The sequence below is a fragment of the Bos indicus genome, chromosome 21, assembly GCF_029378745.1.
Source record: "Bos indicus isolate NIAB-ARS_2022 breed Sahiwal x Tharparkar chromosome 21, NIAB-ARS_B.indTharparkar_mat_pri_1.0, whole genome shotgun sequence".
Taxonomy (NCBI): Eukaryota; Metazoa; Chordata; class Mammalia; order Artiodactyla; family Bovidae; genus Bos; species Bos indicus.
In genome coordinates this window covers 24,914,607-24,933,619 of record NC_091780.1, presented here as the reverse complement: position 1 = coordinate 24,933,619, position 19,013 = coordinate 24,914,607, and the positions used below count along the sequence as shown (strand labels likewise).

Sequence of the window (19,013 nt, the reverse complement as noted above, 5' to 3'; positions counted from 1 at the left end):
CTATATGTCCCACAAACATTGCACCTCTGTTTTCCCCCTAAACCACCATATACCCCTTCCCCATCTTCCTAATTTATATAGTGTTTTGGTCAAATTGATATTTTGTATTGTCATTATTTTGATTATGCAAATATTGTTCACAGCTATACCGTGTATTATGATTTTATTTCCCTTATTATATAATTTAAAAGTTGCTTTACTTTTTATTTACTTAGTTTCATAGCAGTTACTTATTGATTCAGCCCCAAACATTCTAAAAGAACCTGAACAATCCTCTTGTGCATGTGTGTTAAGTCACTTCAGGCATATCTGACTCTTTGCGACCCTATGGACTGTAGCCCGCCAGGCTCCTCTGTCCATGGGATTCTCCAGGCAAGAATACTGGAGTGGGTTGGCATGTCCTTCTCCAGGGGATCTTCCCAACCTAGGGATTGAACTTGTTGCTTCTCTTTCATCTTCTGCGTTGGCATGCAGGTTCTTTACCACTAGTGCCATCTAAGAAGCCAAAATAATCCTCTTACAGGGGTCAAACACACCAACTCATCTATCAGTTCCATGCTTTCCCCTTATAGGCAGCCCTCCTGAAGCCCACATGTCAGAACTGAGTGGGGGTGGGGAGGGGGAAGGAGGGCCTTACTGAGTTCACTTCTCCACTCTCACCCAGCGTTTCTCTGGTCCAGCCCTTCTGGAGAATAAGTCTCCTGTCTTCCACAAAGAGAGGCAGGGTCATTCCCATGGCTTTGCAGCCTGCACTTAGAATCTGGGGGCCCAACTCCTCCTTATTAGAGCTTTAAACCAGCTCTCCTTTCTTCCCTGCACTGCCAAACCCACCCTATTCTTTCTCTTTGAAGGTGTCTGTGCCTTGATTTCTGAAACTTTCCAGGCTTCTTTACTGGGAATCATTTTTTTTCTTTTTTTAAACCAGTTTCATTTCCTCTGCAGGCAGTCGGAGTTTTGCTCTCAGAGCTCAGTGAAGGCAGCACCATTTATTCAACTGTTTTCAATTTTCCCAAATTTGGTTGACATCTCTAGTCTGTCATCTCTTCTCTGACTCTCTAATTCTCTTAGTGTCCTTCTGTGGGAATCGGGGAAGAGGTGGAGATAAACATGTGTTATGTCTGCTTTGTTTAGCTGAAAAACCTCCTTCAATCAATTCTTAACTTCTGCTCTAGTGATAGAATCAATCTGTTTGCAGTCAAAAGGTGTGGGAGGGGTGAGTCTACCCAGGTTCATGCCCTGTACCATTTAGGAGTAGTCAGCCATAGAGGTTTTTTTTTTTTTAATTTTTATTGGGGTATAGTTGCTTTACAATGTTGTACATTTCTGCTGTACATCAAAGTGAATCAGCCATACATATACAGATATGTTTTTGAATTTCCTTCCCATTTAGGTCACCACAGAGCACTGAGTGTTCTCCGTGCCATACAATAGGTTCTCATTAGTTATCTATTTTATACACAGTACTGCATATATGTCAGTCCCAGTCTTAGTAGGCTGTAGAGTTTTAAGGGACCTTTATGGACAATCATGTTTGTCTTCTCAGTATATCTCCCATACTTGACCCCAGTCTGTAATAACTACTCAGTGCATGAGCAAAAATAGTTCCCTTTGGAATGCTTCCTTGCCATCTCCTACTCCCCACTCCCAGTTTTTTTTATTCCTCATATTCTCCCTAAAATGCTTGCTTTTGGTCATGGCCTTGGGTGTGCATTGTCAATCTATGGATCAGTCCTTAGCAGTGAATTTCTCTCTTTTGTTCATTGTTGGAGAGAGGGTGGAGGGAGTCCCACATCCTGCTGGTTGGATGGAAAAAGACCATTATGGTCATCTGGTCTCCAGGTGGATGATCTAAAATACATCAGCTATCCATGCTGTTGGCATATCTCCTGTATTTTATCATTCTGAAGAGTATCTGCCTTCTCCCCAGACTTGGGTTATGTTAGGAGCATCCTTTTGAATTATCTTAGCCTTGCAAGCCATGGGCTCTAGGAAAAGAATGGAGGAGAGAAAACCCACAAATGTATTTTAAATATGTTGGCTGTATTAATTAGTATTTGCAATTTCCCAATCCTTTTATTTATTTATATTAGGTTTTAAAACAAATTGCAATATATTAGCTTTAAAAACAAAGTGCAATGTTAGCTTTGAAAACAAAGTGCAATGGAGCTGAATACACTTGTGTTACAGCTCTTGACTCTTTTCATTCTGTCTGGTCAGGCCTCACTAATTTGGCATAAACCCTCTATATGCTATGTAATTTGATTAAATAATTCCCTACGGTGTACCAAGTTCTGTAAAAATCCATTTTTAAGCAGTAAAGTGGAACTAAGACACTTTAAAGAGATAAACCTGATACCATGGGTAAAGATTCTGGGGATTTGTTAAATATGTACCATAAGCATGAAAATAAAGTATCCTTGGAGTGGTTGAAAATAATTATTGATATGATTAAAAGTAGAGGAAGCAGAAAGATATCAAAAGTTACCTAAAACTTCTCCAAAATAATGGACAGAGGTGCCATGAACAGTTGTGCAGCTTGTGTCTGGAACAAGATGTTCAGCTGAGGAAGTACACCTGCATCCACTGCCCAAGTCAGGTGTCCCTGGGAATGCATGAACGCTGTAGGGTTTATGGGAGCAGAGACTACTTTATCATATGTGAACTAAATGGATCACACAACTATGAACTTTGGGGAAATGTATCATTAAGGGGCTTCCCAGGTGGCGCTAGTGGTAAAGAACCTGCCTGCCCGTGCAGGAGACAAAAGAGAAGGGAGTTCAATCCCTGGGACAGGAAGATCCCCTGGAGGAGAAAATGGCAGCCCACTCCAGTATTCTTGACTGGACAATTTGATGGACAGATGAGCCTCACTTTCACAAAGTGAACAAAGGTTCATAAAGTGTCAGATGTGACTGAAGTGACTTAGCATAGCACACAACATAGCACATCATTATGGGCATGGATGTTTCAGCTTTTAGGAAAATCAGGCTTCTCCAGGGCCCTCCAGCAGGTTGGGACCCAGGTTGTGTGACACCTGGTAAATTCCTTGCTAGACACTTTATCTGTGTCTTGTAGACAGAAGACCAGGCCTGGGCCTCCAGCTCTCTGACAGCACAGCTGAAGCACCCAGTTTAAAGAGTTTAAAAGGTTCTAGGTATTCTGAGAAACTTGAGCATTTCCAGCCATTCAATTAAATCATTTGCAAAAGCCTGAATGTCTAAACTTCCAAAGCCATTTAAAATTAGGCCCTATGTATGCCTGGAAGTCAGGAAATAAGACAAAAGTCAAGGGGTCAAGACTGTGTAAAAGGTGAACTCAGATCTCAAGGGAGGATTCTACCAGCATCCTCAGGGAGTGGGGCAGTGGCTCAGGTTGTTTTCCTGAAACTGAAGACCTTGGAAACGGGCTGGGACCAGGTCTGGAACATCTGGCCTTCTGTCTGTGGGGAGGGGATCTGCACCCCCCGCCCCCTCGCCCCGGGGGTGTGTGTCAGGACTGGACTGGTGGGGTGTGAGCTGCAGAGAGGCCAAGAGGAGATGGGGCTCCTTCTCCTCACTGTCAGAGGGGAGCATGGTGGGAAAACATGGGCTCCCAGGACCACATTCAAGTTGGGGGGAGGGGGCGGGAGGGAGCTATTGCCAGATGGACTCAATTTTCTACATAAAAATCAGGTGAGGTCGTTCCCCCACGCATCAGTGGGGAGAGAGGAAAAGCAGAATGGAAAACAGAGGAGACGGGCCGGTTTTTGAAGTTTTTAGCCTTACAATGCACTGCATGGGGGTGGCCGAGATTAGGTAATTGGGGGTTTGTTTTGTTTTTAAGCCAAAGTGATGGATCTGCAAAAGGGGGGAATTCAGGGCATTTGTTCATTGTCATTGATATAAGCATTATGATTTAATTCCTGTTTTTAAAATGGCTGCTCTTTGTAGTCAAAATCTTTCCAAGTTATGAACTTTAGGTAATTTTTCGGTGCAGCTAGAGGAGTGCATATGTTTTACGGGTACAGCTTACTGTATTTTCGCCAGGGGAGCCCTCTCCTGTACCTTGCACCCAGCCTGAGAAATGGAACATTAGCAGCCCCCAGAAGCCTCACTGGGACCCCTTCCAGTCCTGACTGCCCCTCCCACGGGTCAGTAGGTTCCTGATTTCTAACAGCTTAGGTCAGGTTTGCTTAAAACTAAATGAACTTAAAAGTCCATCCAATTATGACCTGCAGACCCTCAGGTGAGATCTTAAGTCATTCATTTACTTCTCAGATTTTGTGGGGTGATAAAGTTCATTAGGTTTCTTTTTGTTTCTTTTGTTTTTTTTTTTTAAACAGGTGTTTTTCTTTCTTTTATTTTTGGAGTGCTAGATCTTCCTTGGGGCTTCCCTGGTAGCTCAGTGGTAAAGAATCTGCCTGCAATGCAGGAGATGTGAGTTTGATCCCTGGCTCAGGAAGATCTTCTGGAGGAGGGCATGGCAACCCACTCTAGTATTCTTGCCTGAAGATTTCCATGACAGAGGAGCCTGGCGGGCTACTGTCCATAGGGGTCGCAAAGAGTTAGACACGACTGAAGTGATTTAGTGGAGAAGGCAATGGCACCCCACTCCAGGACTCTTGCCTGGAAAATCCCATGGACGGAGGAGCCTGGTGGGCTGCAGTCCATGGGGTCGCTAAGAGTTGGACACGACTGAGCGACTTCACTTTCACTTTTCACTTTCACGCATTGGAGGAGGAAATGGCAACCCACTCCAGTGTTCTTGCCTGGAGAATCCCAGGGACGGGGAAGCCTGGTGGGCTGCCGTCTATGGGGTTGCACAGAGTCGGACACGACTGAAGCGACTTAGCAGAAGTGGTTTAGCACTCACACATGCGGGTCTTGCTTGCTGTGCGTGGGCTTTCTCTAGATGCAGCAAGCGGGGCTACTCTCTAGTTGTGGAGCATGGACTCCAGAGTACAGGCTCAGTAGTTGTGGCACACAGACTTAGTTATCCCATGACATGAGGGATCTTCTCGGATTAGGTCTTCTTGAACCTGAGTCCCCTGCACTGGCAGGTAGATTCTTAACCACGGACCCCGAGGGAAGCTCCCTAGTGTACTTTAGAGCAAGGACTGTTCATACACATCAAAGTCCTGATTCTCTCCAAGCCAGTGGGTAGACTTCTGAGGCCAGAGTTTGGGAGGTGGGTCAGTTACCTCTTGCTGGGGCCGCTTCATCTCTCTGAGCGCGGTCTTATCATTGAATCAGGAACTGTACATATCTCCCAGGCTTGCTGTCAGAGTGCACAGTGGCATGTCCCATACACACCATGGCTTCTTTCCCTTTGCATGTCCAGGGGCCTCTGATCATCCAGGTCACAGAAAGTAGCTGCAAGCCGCCAGTTGCATATTTCAGGGGCAAAGACACGTTTTACTGTTTGGACAGATCTGGCAAAATCAGGTTCGGAATCCCACACCCACTGGGGCGAAGGTGATGACAAACAATACCAGCTTCTGATGTTTACCAGAAGAGTAGCTGTGCCACAGGAGAGAAAATGTTGCTCCCATGGGCAAGGGAAAGACAAACCTGGAACTCAGCCCGTCCAGGTCATTTAAACACAAAGAATCCTGTTTATGGTGCATTTCCACTGCTCACAGAACGAGCATGTGTTAAATAAGAAAATCTACATCCTGGGGTTTCTCTAAGACTGTTGAGGACTTGTCACTTACAGCCTTCTACTCAAAGAGTGGTCCCTGGCCCAGCACACTGGCATCACCTGGGGGCTTGTCAGAAATGCGGAATCTTAGCCCTTGGGGAAGACCCAGCGAATCAGAGCCTGCATTCTACCCAGATACCCAGGGGATTTGTGTACACATTAAAGATTGAGTGAGTGAGTGAGAGTCACTCATTGTGTCCAACTCTGCGACCCCACCGACCGTAGCCCACCAGGCTCCTCTCTGTCCATGGAATTCTCCAGGCAAGAATACTGGAGTGGGTAGCCATTCCCTTCTCCAGGGGATCTTCCTGACCCAAGGATCAAACCCAGATCTCCTGCATTATAGGTAGATTCTTTACTGTCTGAGCCACCAGGGAAACCCAGAGATTGAGAAGCACTGCTTTACAGTGCTACAGAATCACGTTTGACCATATTTTAAGTTCTGCTGTTTTGCTTTGAGGTCCCTCGCTACCCGCTATGGACAGTCAACGTAACAGCAACAAACCAACTTTTAAATACACACCAGCACAGACACTGTAAACTTATAGGATTACAAAAGGCACATTCAGAACAAGTGGGAGATTCTTGGTACTGGCACACAGACAGAAATATAGATCAATGGAATGAAATAGAAAGCCCAGAGATAAATCCACACACCTATGGACACCTTTTCTTTGACAAAGGAGGCAAAAATATACAATGGAGAAAAGACAATCTCTTTAACAAGTAGTGCTGGGAAAACTGGTCAATCACATGTAAAAGAATGAAACTAGGATACTTTCTAATACTACATACAAAAATAAACTCAAAATGGATCAAAGATCTAAATGTAAGGCCAGAAAGTATAAAACTCACTCTTAGAGGAAAACATAGGCAGAACACTCTGACATAAATCACAGCAAGATCCTCTGTGACCCACCTCCCAGTGTAAAGGAAATAAAAACAAAAATAAACAAATGAGATCGAATTAAACTTAAAAGCTTTTGCACAATGAAGGAAACTATAAGCAAAGTGAAAAGGCAGCCTTCAGAATGGGAGAAAATACTAGCAAACAAAAAAACTGACAAAGAATTAATCTCCAAAATACACCAGCAGCTCATGCAGTTCAATACCAGAAAAACAACCCAATCAAAAAGTGGGCCAAAGAACTAAGCAGACATTTCTCCAAAGAAGACATACAGATGGCTAATAAACACATGAAAAGGTGCTCAACATCACTCATTATTAGAGAAATGCAAATCAAAACCACAATGAAGTATCATCTCATGCCAGTCAGAATGGCCATTATCAAAAAGTCTACAAACACTAAATACTGGATAGGGTGTGGAGAAAAGGGAATCCTCTTACACTGTTGGTGGGGATGCAAACTGGTATGGCTACTATGGAAAACAGTGTGAAGATTCCTTAAAAAACTGGAAATGGAACTGCCATATGACCCAGCAATCCCACTGCTGGGCATACACGCCGAGGAAACCAGAATTGAAAGAGACACGTGTACCCCAGTGTTCATTGCAGCACTGTTTACAATAGCTAGGACATGGAAGAAACCTAGATATCCATTGGCGGATGAATGGATAAGGAAGTTGCGGTACATATACACTATGGAATATTCAGTTCTCAGTTCAGTCGTTCAGTCATGTCCTACTCTTTGTGACCCCATGGACTGCAGCATGCCAGGCTTCCCTGTCCATTACCAACTCTCGGAGCTTGCTCAAACTCATGTTCATTGAGTCAGTGATGCCATCTAACCATCTCATTCTCTATCATCCCCTTCTCCTCCTGCCCTCAAGTTTTCACAGCATCAGGGTCTCTTCCAAGGAGTCAGTTCTTCGCATCAGGTGGCCAAAGTATTCGGGAGAAGGCAAAGGTGGGATGATTTGAGAGAATAGCATTGAAACATGTATATTACCATATGTGAAATAGCTGACCAGTGCAAGTTCGATGCACGAAGCAGGGCACTCATACCTGGTGCTCTGGGACAACCCAGAGGGATGGGGTAAAGAGGGAGGTGGGAGGGGAGTTCAGGACGGGGGGACACATGTGCACCCGTGGCTGATTCATGTCGATGTATGGCAAAAACCACCACAATATTGTAAAGTAATTATCCTCCAATTAAAATAAATAAATTAAAAAAAAAAGAACCAATGGGAGATTCTTGAAATACCAAATGCTAAGCACCTTTCTGCAACATTTGTAAATGCACCAAATACTACACTTAAAGGAAACCACAATTTTTTCTCACAAAGGCAGTGGAAAGAGAATATGAAGTCAATCTGGGGATTGATTTCTCCTCTGAAATAAGGGGGCTTATAGGAAAATGGGGGCTTTCCAGGTGACTCCGATGTTAAAGAATCTGCCTGCAATGCAGGAAACCAGGGTTCTTTCCCTGGGTCTGGAAGATCCCCTGGAGAAGGGAATGGCAACCCACTGCAGTATGCTTATCTAGAGAATTCCTTGGGCAGAGGAGACTGGTGGGCTACAGCCCACAGAGTTGCAAAGAGTCAGACATGACTGAGCGACTAACACACACACACGTAGGAAAATGGGAGGAAAACACACTTTTTAGCAGCCCGACAAGCATTCTTTTCTTAAAATCGAACGTCTGTGTCTTTGGGGATCTTTTTAGAATGATCCTGTGATCTATAATTCCATAATTATTACCTCTAAGTCCTGAGAATCAGTGTCTTCATGTCCTTCAGTGCTTCATTTAGCAGATATCATAAAAGGAATCTGACATTCCCCCTGGGGGAATGGGGACACACTTAGAGCATTAGTCCCAGTAAGTGCCTGGAGCAGACGGGCAGAGGAGACGTGCAAGCTTGATTGCTGGGGTCCAGGGTCAGACTCTCTGGCCAGGGAGGGTCACAGACTTCTCTGCAACTCCATGAGCAGCGACCAGAAGAGGAAGAAACCATGTGTAGCAATGATACTAATGAGGCTGTCTTGTGCACTTAACAAAGCTCTTCCCCAAGTCCTGTCACACCTGTGAGGTTACTGTTGTCAACCTCATGGTCCACGGAAGGACCTGGGGAACTTGCAGGTTTAAGGACAGGGCCACAGACAGATAGGAGTTCTCTGTCCCCCATGGCAGCACTGCTGTGGGCCTGCCCAGGTGGGCCCATGGGAGAAGGCAGTTTCCTATGCTCCCTCCCTCCGCTGACCCTCCTGGCAGGATTCCTGGCTCTTAGTTCAGTCTCTGACCACAGAACTGATGCCCACAAGACCGTGGGAGTCAGTGCTGGCAGGACCCTTGTTCACATCACCTTGGACATGCAGCACGAACATGACCCCTCACATCTCCTTGGCTTTCTAACTGCATCTGCCTGGACGCAGCTCCTCCCTGATCGCTTCACCTCAACACACAAGTGAAAGTGGTAGACGCTCAGTCCTGTCTGACTCTTTGCAACCCTATGGACTGAAGCCCGCCAGCCTCCTTTGTCCATTGGATTCTCCAGGCAAGAATACTGCAGTGGGTTGCCATCCCCTTCTCCAGGGGATCTTCCTGACCCAGGGCTCAAACCCAAGTCTCCTGCATTGCAGGGAAATTCTTTCCTGTCTGAGCCACCAGGGAAGCCTCAACCACAACTTACTAAAATTGCTTTGACTCTTTATAGTCACGTATTCACTAAATGAATATGTTTATGGAGGGGCTCTAGGTCTCCATATTGTCTTTTGGTGTTGGGAGCATGGCAGGAAATGGAGTAGAATACTGTTACCCTTCTGGGGCTGCTCCATGTAACACAATAGCCACTAGTCACAGGTTGCTATTTAAGTCTTAATTCATTAAAGCCAAAGTAGAAATGGAGAGCCACTGTGGCCACTTAAGTGACTCATAGCCACAGTTGGCTGGTGGTTCTTGGATTTGGACAGCACAGGTAGAGAACATTTCCATCATCATGGAAAGTTCTATTAGAAGTTCTGTTCTGTCCTACTGCCACAGAACTTTAAAAAATTTTTTTAATTTAAATAACTCTTTGTAAAATCAAGATTTATTTGGCTCATGGGATCTTTTGTCGTGGCGCATGGACTCTCTAGTTGTGGCGCATGGGCTTATTAGTTGTTCTGAGGCATGTGGGATCTTAGTTCCCGAGGGTTCGAACCCGTGTCACCTGCAGTGCAAGGGCAGATTCTTAATCACTGGACCACAAGGGAAGTCCCTGCTGTAGAACTTTTATTCATTCTGGTGGTGGAGTTGGATAATACAAAATTAAAGATTAGATATTATTAAAGTATCAGGCATCTAGAATAAAGAACTGTGGATGAAAAAATAAAGGGAGGAAAGGGGGATAGAGAGTGATGGAATTGGGATGCTGCAGGCTGCTTAGTAACCACCGGCTCTGCTGACTACTTCCTTTCTTGAAATTCCTCCTTTGATACCATGACCACCATCCTCTATTTATTATTCTGCTTCCTCTCTGGATAATGTCTTAGCGACAGAGCAGCCCTTCTTGAGCTTCTTACACAATAAGAACTGTGAAGCAACCCTTGATTAGCCAAAGTCCCAGAAGTGACCCAGAATCTCAAGGTTTCCAAACTCCAGCAAGATTTTTTTCACTCAGCACCATTCAGATGAGCTGCTGTGACAAGACTAGAGGTGTTAGTGTGCTCTTAAAAAACTGAAATATAAGTAAATGACCTACAACTAACCACCATTAGATAAACTTACAGTTCCTCAATGTTCATCTCTCCCACTTTTCAGAAGTACCACAAGGTGGCAGCAGTAGTTTACAAAAGCCATCAGGGCACCGCTCACTAATTGCTCATCTCTGGCATTTATTTCAAAATAAATCTTGTGGGGTAAAATGTGAAAATGAAAACTGCACTATGCAATTAACAAAGACTAATTAGAATTTCACCATGACCTAGAACGAAGCTAGTGGAGGTGATAGAATTCCAGTGGAGCTATTCCAAATCCTGAAAGATGATGCTGTGAAAGTGCTGCACTCAATATGCCAGCAAATTTGGAAAACTCAGCAGTGGCCACAGGACTGGAAAAGGTCAGTTTTCATTCCAATCCCAAAGAAAGGCAATGCCAAAGAATGCTCAAACTACCACACAATTGCACTCATCTCACATGCTAGTGTTCTTGCCTTGGAGAATCCCAGGGACGGCGGAGCCTGGTGGGCTGCCGTCTATGGGGTCGCACAGAGTCGGACACGACTGAAGCGACTTAGCAGCAGCAGCAGCAGCAGCACGTGCTAGTAAAGTAATTCTCAAAATTCTCCAAGCCAGGCTTCAGCAATATGCGAACCGTGAACTTCCTGATGTTCAAGCTGGTTTTAGAAAAGGCAGAGGAACCAGAGATTAAATTGCCAACATCCGCTGGATCATGGAAAAAGCAAGAGAGTTCCAGAAAAACAGCTATTTCTGCTTTATTGACTATGCCAAAGCCTTTGACTGTGTGGATCACAATAAACTGTGGACAATTCTGAAAGAGATAGGAATACCAGACCACCTGATCTGCCTCTTGAGAAATTTGTATGCAGGTCAGGAAGCAACAGTTAGAACTGGCCATGGAACAACAGACTGGTTCCAAAAAGGAAAAGGAGTTCGTCAAGGCTGTATATTGTCACCCTGTTTATTTAACTTATATGCAGAGTACATCATGAGAAACGCTGGACTGGAAGAAACACAAGCTGGAATCAAGATTGCTGGGAGAAATATCAATAACCTCAGATATGCAGATGACACCACCCTTATGGCAGAAAGTAAAGAGGAATTAAAAAGCCTCTTGATGAAGGTGAAAGAGGAGAGTGAAAAAGTTGGCTTAAAGCTCAACATTCAGAAAACGAAGATCATGGCATCCAGTCCCACCACTTCATGGGAAATAGATAGGGAAACAGTGGAAACAGTGTCAGACTTTATTTTTTGGGGCTCCAAAATCACTGCAGATGGTGACTGCAGCCATGAAATTAAAAGACGCTTACTCCTTGGAAGGAAAGTTATGACCAACCTAGATAGCATATTCAAAAGCAGAGACATTACTTTGCCAACAAAGGTTCGTCTAGTCAAGGCTAAGGTTTTTCCTGTGGTCATGTATGGATGTGAGAGTTGGACTGTGAAGAAGGCTGAGCACCGATGAATTGATGCTTTTGAACTGTGGTGTTGGAGAAGACTCTAGAGAGTCCCTTGGACTGCAAGGAGATCCAACCAGTCCATTCTGAAGGAGATCAGCCCTGGGATTTCTTTGGAAGGAATGATGCTGAAGCTGAAACTCCAGTACTTTGGCCACCTCATGTGAAGAGTTGACTCATTGGAAAAGACTCTAATGCTGGGAGGGATTGGGGGCAGGAGGAGAAGGGGACGACAGAGGATGAGATGGCTGGATGGCATCACTGACTCGATGGACGTGAGTCTGAGTGAACTCCGGGAGTTGGTGATGGACAGGGAGGCCTGGCGTGCTGCGATTCATGGGGTCACAAAGAGTCGGACACGACTGAGTGACTGATCTGATCTGATGACCTAGAATGCTTAACTGAATGTTTTTAGAGTATAGAATAATGGAGTCATGTATTGTGTATAACCATGAAATGGATTAATTCACCAGTTAATTATATTTACTGTCACTTTGTTGATCGTAGCCCTTCACCCAGTCCTCATTTTGAAACACACAAGAATGCTTCAGTGCTTTACCTCTCCATTTTAAAATGGAAAGATTTCTCTGGTTTTTTCTTGAACTGATCAGTTGATTTTCCATCAGCTTCATGTAAAACAATAAGTGAAGAAAATCTATACATTTGTTCCCAGTTGTGGTCTTGCACAAGGCAAATTGCCGTGGTGAACATCTGGGATTCATCATATCTGCTCTGTTACCTCATTGATGGGCACATGTCTTTCCCACATGTGCACAGTGAAGGCCTACAGAGTTACAAGGAAAGCAAAATCATAGCCATGCTCTCAACTTTCTGCTGCAAGCAGGTATGTGGAGATATTAAACTGGGAGAAGGAATGCCTCTGGGTCAAGTTTAGCTAAATACTTGGCATATTGTACCAATGCATTTCATGGGCCAGAGCTCCACCCTTTTATGCACGAGTAACCCACAGTGCCTCCCCAGAACAGAGTCTGGGTGAAAGCTTTTTTTTTTTTTCAGGGAAGAAAAAAGAGAGTAAAGTTGGAAATTGAGAGGCCATGGTTAAAGTAACACTTTAGGATTATTTAAGACTGATGTGTTTGAACTCAGCTCTCCAAAGACAGCCAAGAACTGCAGTCTGAAGCTTATATCATGCCACAGGATTCATGTCATGGAATTCAAGAAAAATGGTAGACATAGATCTATGTCTCTTTGACACTCCCTGACTTTTTATAATACTGTTCTCTAATGACCATGGGCAGTGGGAGCAATTATAACTATGCTCCAGAAATGGCAATTTGCATTTAGAACTGTTTAAGTCTTTGATGCACTAACTTCACATCTGGGGATCCGTTCTAAGGAACTATTCCTAAATACAGAAAGAAGTTCTTATATGGAAAAAGACGTTTCATGTAGCATTATTTAAGTGATGAAAAATTTGGGGGAAAATCCTTTAAATGAGTAGTAATGGAAAACGATCAAATATAATTTGACATGTCTACATAATTGGTTATTAAGTTGTCATGAGAATAATGTGTGTGAAGACTAGACAGTGTAGAAATGCTCACATAATTAAGAGAATAAAGAAGAAAATAAAGTAGTATGCATAGTCACGATCCTGCTGTTTAAATTTTGCATAGAAAAAGGCTGTGAAAGAAAAACATGCCAAAATATTAAGAGCAGTTGCTTCAGTGGTGATTCCCAAGGTAAAATTTCCTTCTTTTTTTAAAGATATTTTTTATGTGAACCAATATTAAAGTCTTTACTGAATTAGTTATAATATTGTTTCTGTTTTATGTTTTGGTCTTTTGGCCACAAGGCATGTAGGATCTCAACTCCCCAACTAGGGATCAAACCCACACCCCCTGCACTGGGAGGCGAAATCTTAACCACTGGACTACAAGGGAAGTTCCCTGCCTTTTTACTTTTTGATAGCTTCAAATTGTAGGTGTTACTGTGTCACAGAAAATCTATACTTGTGAAAACTTTTGTTTTGAATTTAAAATAATTTCATTATTCTTTTATCTTAGAATTTCTGTTTAAGTTGTCTTCTTCTCTCCATCTTTCCTCCCTTACTTAAAACTCAACACCCTGCATCCTAGTCTCAAACTGGTTCATTTTCTACTTCAGACAAAGGAAAGTGGACTCAGTCTGGTCTCTGGTGGAAGCTTCTCAGCTGGCTGGGGCTAGAGTGTGAGCTGGTTTAAGTTGACGGAGGTGACGAGATGACCCTAGTCCAGGTGCCCTGGCCACTGCTCATTCTAGTCATGCTATGGCTTCCCTAAATGTTTAATTATTGATGCTGATAGAGAATATAAGGTCAAATATTTTATAGAACAATGGTAACCACTAGTGGGTAAAAATTGAGTATATAGCTTCCAAAAATAAAGAAGAAAAAGCAGAGAAAATCTTTGAAACAAATAGATACTAGTGATAAAAGGAGCTATTTTTTTTTAAAGTTATTTATTTGGCTGTGCCAGGTCTTTAGTTGTGGCATGTGGGATCTAGTTCTCTGACCAGAGATTGAACCTGGGCTCTCTGCATTGGGAGTGCAGAGTCCTAGCCACTGGGCCACTAGAGAAGTCCCAAGGGAGCTATTTGAAGGGAGGCAGGGACAGATAACATGCACGATGGAATAATATTTGGAGACGCTAATCTGTAAGCTTCCTTTCCTGTCAGTCCCCTGCCCAAGGCTCTTCTGCTCCTGCCCACACAGACAGATGTGTCATTCATGACCCGGCCAGGCATGAGGACTGCCTAATTGACAAGCTGGCCTGACCACAAGACAAGAGAGATGTGAATGCACACCAGCATTGTTCTCTGTGGACCAGGGAAGGGAAAGGGGAAGAGGGAGCCAAGTACTATAAGGAAAGGAACACAGGAGAACACCCAAACCTCTGGCAAAACATGGGCCATCTGTCCAGAGTGCCATGACAGCATGCCTCTTTGTCATGGACCTTGAAGATCATCAAGAGCCCAAATTAGGGTGATGCTTGTTTGTGCCTCAAGACTCTCCCATTGGTTTCATTCCATGCAGACAACCCTGTCAAATAGCCCCAGACATCTGTATTCTCTTCCTCTAAGCAGGTTGAGGAGCTATGGGCCTTTGGGCCCTGGAGGGTTGATGGTGATGTAAAAGGCAAACCGTGAATTGGCCAACATGACTCCAGTTCGTGGGACTTTGACATCTCCCTCTAAACTAGGAACTTCAGTAGAACACATGCTTCCTCTACCCATGAACTTAAAAACTATACCCTAGAAACCGAGAATACACATTATTTCTAACCTCTGTGGTACATTTATAAAAGGTAACATAATAGACTATGTTGAAAGAAAAGAACTTTAAAGACATGTTTGACAATAGTACCACAAGTCTCAAATTTCATACACCATGAATAAGAAAAATCAAACCACCTAGAAAAGGTTTTTAAAAATTTGGATCAAATGGTAATTTCCTCTTTGTAACTGCAATTACAAATTTATTTAGAACACAAGCAGAAGAGCTATATTATATAATGAAAACTGTGAAACCAAAGCCATATGGAAGGGGAAAATTCATAGCTTTACATATGCCAACTATAAAACCAGAAAGTATAACAAATAAATAAAACACATTCAACTGAAGGAATGAAGGGATCCCTAGATAAACATTAGTGGGCATTTGTGTTTTGTTTGTAGGCAATTGTTTTTGGCTGCCTAGCTTCTGAAGCTTCTTCTCCTATCAGGGCAATCCACCATGATGTTGGTCTTAGACCTGGAGAGCTGGGGCAGAACATCTAGACTTAGTTGATCAGATGCTGCTCCTTGGAACTAGAACTTTGAACCTGGAATGAGTGCCTAAAAGAAATAAGCAGCTTAGTGGTCATTCTGGTAGCCGAAGCCTGAACATGTGGTACAACCAGCACATCACAACAAGCTGGGCATCTGACCACTCAGATTCCTAGTTTCTGCTCATCCCCCCACCTGGTTCCCTACAACCTCTGAACAGCTGGGCTACGTGATATCCTTCTCCAGTACATTCTTCTTCCTGTCTAGGGTCAGTTTCTACTGTGAATAACTTCAATCCCCTGAACAAAACAGAAGGAAGGAATGTTTAATAAAGACATAAATTAACGAGAGAAAAAAAGCCATAGCAATGATGAATAAACTCAAGTTTATATTGGTTGTTTTAAACAACCAATAAAACTGGCAAGTTTCTGAGAATTATCACAGAAAAAATTAAGAAAAGTTGCAAATGCTTATACGAAGGAAAAATGTATATGAATGATTCTGAAGTTAAGAAATGATGAGACTATGATGACAGTTCTACACTTGATAAAATTAAGAGATCAATTACTGAAATTAACTGAACTGGAATGTGCTGTTAACCAAGGGAAAAAGGTTAAAAAGTTTTATTAATAAAATATTCAAACCCCTCCCCACCCCTTCCCGAGGGTGGAAGACTTAAGGAGACTTAAGGAGAAAGTAAGGAGAGTGACTTAAGGAGAAATTACTTCAAACCTGTTTTATTTAAATGACTCCTGGACACAGCGCAAGAAGGCGGATGAGCCTCTTCCAGGTGGCCCTGGCCCCTAGTTGCCCTTGCATTATTAGTAGCAGTTCCCCTGGAGCAGAGCCTGCTGTTGAGTGGCGGTCAGCCAGTCGTATGAACAGGTCATCTTGCTATACTCTTGGGACCTAGCTGTTACAGTCCTCACACCTGTCAGTTACCTATCTGTGGCTGGTGTCAGCTGTATGTAGGTCATTCGAGCACTTGCGCAAGTCATGCTAATTAACCCTCTGGATGGCTGCCTTTATCTCCTTCACTAGGTTCCTTCATTACCTCCCCTATCCGAGGAAGAATGCTCCTATTCCCACCCTCCAAAGGGAAAGTGAGGGAACTTAGGCACAGGGAGACGTAGATACTAGCCGATCCTCACTAGGATGACCTCAGGAATAAGGGAGTTGGGAGCTAATGTCAAAGGAGAGGCTGTGTGACTTTTATCCTGGAGAAATGCAGATATCAGGAGTGGATGCCAGGGAACAGGTGTAAACCGGGGCTCTGAGAGTCCCTTGGACTGCAAGGAGATCAAACCAGTCCATCCTAAAGGAAATCAGTCCTGAACGTTCATTGGAAGGACTGATGCTGAAGCTGAAACTCCAATACCACTGGCCACCTGATGCGAAGAACTGACTCCTTGGAAAAGACCCTGATGCTGGGAAAGATTGAAGGCAGGAGGAGAAGGGGATGACAGAGGATGAGATGGTTGGATGGCATCACCGACTTCATGGACATGAGTTTTAGCAAGTTCCTGGAGTTGGTGAAGGACAGGGAAGCCTGGTGTGCTGGGGTCACAAAGAGTCGGACACAACTGAGCAACTGAACTGAACTGAACTGAACTTGTCATTGCAGATGGGATCTGTTGAAGGTGCAGAAGGAGGAGCTTCTTTCTTTTAGGTGGAGACTGGAGGAGGAATATGCTTGTTTCTTTCAGTGTTAGGTTTTGCTAAAAGTGGTTTCTAGGTCTTGGGGGCCCTAGCGACCTTTGGGGGTTTCCCTGGGGGCTCAGATGGTAAAGAATCTGCCTGCAATGTGGGATACCTGGGTTCTATCCCTGGATTGGGAAGATCCCCTGGAGGAGGGCATGACAACCCATTCCAGTATTTTTGCCTGGAGAATTCCCATGGATGGTGGAGCCTGGAGGGCTACAGTCCATGGGGTCACAAAGAGTCAGACATGACTGAGTAACTAATTCAGGGACCTTTGGAGGCCAGCTTCCAGCTCAGATGCTGGCCTGTTGGGTGCAGCTCTGATTTGAAGGTCAATGGGATGCTTCAGATCCCTGGCTAGGCCTCCATGCACATGGGTGCTATGACCTCCATGCAAAAGGGTGCCCTGTAGCTGACATGGCAAGACTTACCGAGGGAGCTGGTCTCCTCCTGGGGTGAGTTCCCCTGGATACAGAGAGCTTCCTTTAAGGCTCCTTGGAGACAGTTGCTCTTAATATAGTTGACAGGGGGTAAGTGCTGTATGGAGGCAGCATCTTATTTAATAAATTACCCAGTAACCCTTGGGCTCCTAGAGTGCCGGATTGCACCCAGAAAGAGCATCCGGTGGGGTTGAGAAGAAACAAGATGTGCCGCCCACAGACCAATTCCTCCTATTACAGATTCTGTGTTCTGTTACCTTTCTCTCCCCTTAAGTTTTTTACTGTTCCTGGGGTTTTAAGGGAAGAATGCTGCAGTGGTTTGCCATTCCCTTCTCCAGTGGACCACTTGGACGGCAAGGAGATCAAACCAGTCAATCCTAAAGGAAATCAATCCTGAATATTCATTGGAAGGACGGATACTTTGGCCGCCTGATAGGAAGAGCACATTAGCAAAGACCCTGATACTGGGAAAGATTGAAGGCAGGAGGAGAAGGGGACGACAGAGGACGAGTTGGTTGGATGACATCACCGATTTAACAGACATGAGCTTGAGCAGGCTCCGGGAGATGGCGAAGGACAGGGAAGCCTGATGTGCTTCAGCCGGACACAACTGAGCGACTGAACAACAAGGCGTATTACGGGGCTCCGGCATTGCAGACAGATTCTTTACCATCTGAGCCACCAGGGAAGCCTATATTATGAAGGCGTCCGTTTTTAAAAACAGAAACCTACCAAAAATGCCCCTGAGGGCGGCGACATTGTCCAGAAGCATAGAGAGGTGATTCCTCTGTCCCATCCAGGGCAGTCCTATGGCAGATGCATCCGGTCCCACGCCCTGCAGACAGTCCTGTATGGCTCTGCTCTCCGGACCCGGGGACATCCCCACGCAGCCCAGCTTCGCAGGCCCATTTTCTCCGCAGCTCCAGTACTCCCGGGTCTCCACGCAACAATGAAGCGTGGGCGGCCCCAGCGGCCTTATTTGCATATCTCCGCGGCTTGGCCAATGGGCTGCGTAGGGGCTTTGGAACGCAGTGTTGCCATCGGCGTGCGCGCGTGTGTGCGCGTGTGACAGCGGCTGTGGCCGTGGCCGTGGCCGTGGAAGGCCGGCCCGGCGGAGCCCAGCCGCGCGGGGACCGGCCCCGGCGCCCGCTCCTCCAGCGGATCGCGGCCGCGTGGCCCGGCCGAGTCCAGGGACCAGCAGCCTCGGCCGCTGCGCCGTCGCGATGTCGGTGGCGGGGCTGAAAAAGCAGTTCCACAAAGCCAGCCAGGTAGGGACGCACGGAGGAGGGAGGGAGGAGGGCTAGGGGAGCAGCGGTCCCCTCGAGGCTCCTGGGCTTCTGAGGCTCCGGCGCCC

At 45.0% G+C, this 19,013-nt stretch overlaps 1 protein-coding gene and 1 long non-coding RNA gene across 13 annotated transcripts in view; one reads left to right on the top strand and one right to left on the bottom strand.

The window, feature by feature from the left end:
* Positions 1-965: 965 nt before the first annotated feature.
* On the bottom strand, positions 966-18,594 carry LOC139178190 (uncharacterized). Its single transcript, XR_011562583.1, has 3 exons — positions 18,392-18,594; positions 2,486-2,602; positions 966-1,985 (listed from the first exon to the last, which is right to left on the bottom strand). It is a non-coding gene; the product is annotated as an uncharacterized lncRNA (long non-coding RNA).
* Positions 18,588-19,013, top strand: part of SH3GL3 (SH3 domain containing GRB2 like 3, endophilin A3) — a 117,002-nt gene continuing 116,576 nt past the window's right edge. For 6 of the 12 annotated variants that reach the window (XM_070775218.1, XM_070775215.1, XM_070775219.1 and 3 more), the window contains exon 1: positions 18,588-18,927. In XM_070775218.1, the coding sequence (XP_070631319.1) occupies positions 18,883-18,927 (45 nt within the window). In that variant the 5' untranslated portion in view covers positions 18,588-18,882. The remainder of the gene's footprint in view (positions 18,928-19,013) is intronic. The other 6 variants (XM_019983987.2, XM_070775220.1, XM_070775213.1 and 3 more) reach the window with 5 other exon arrangements.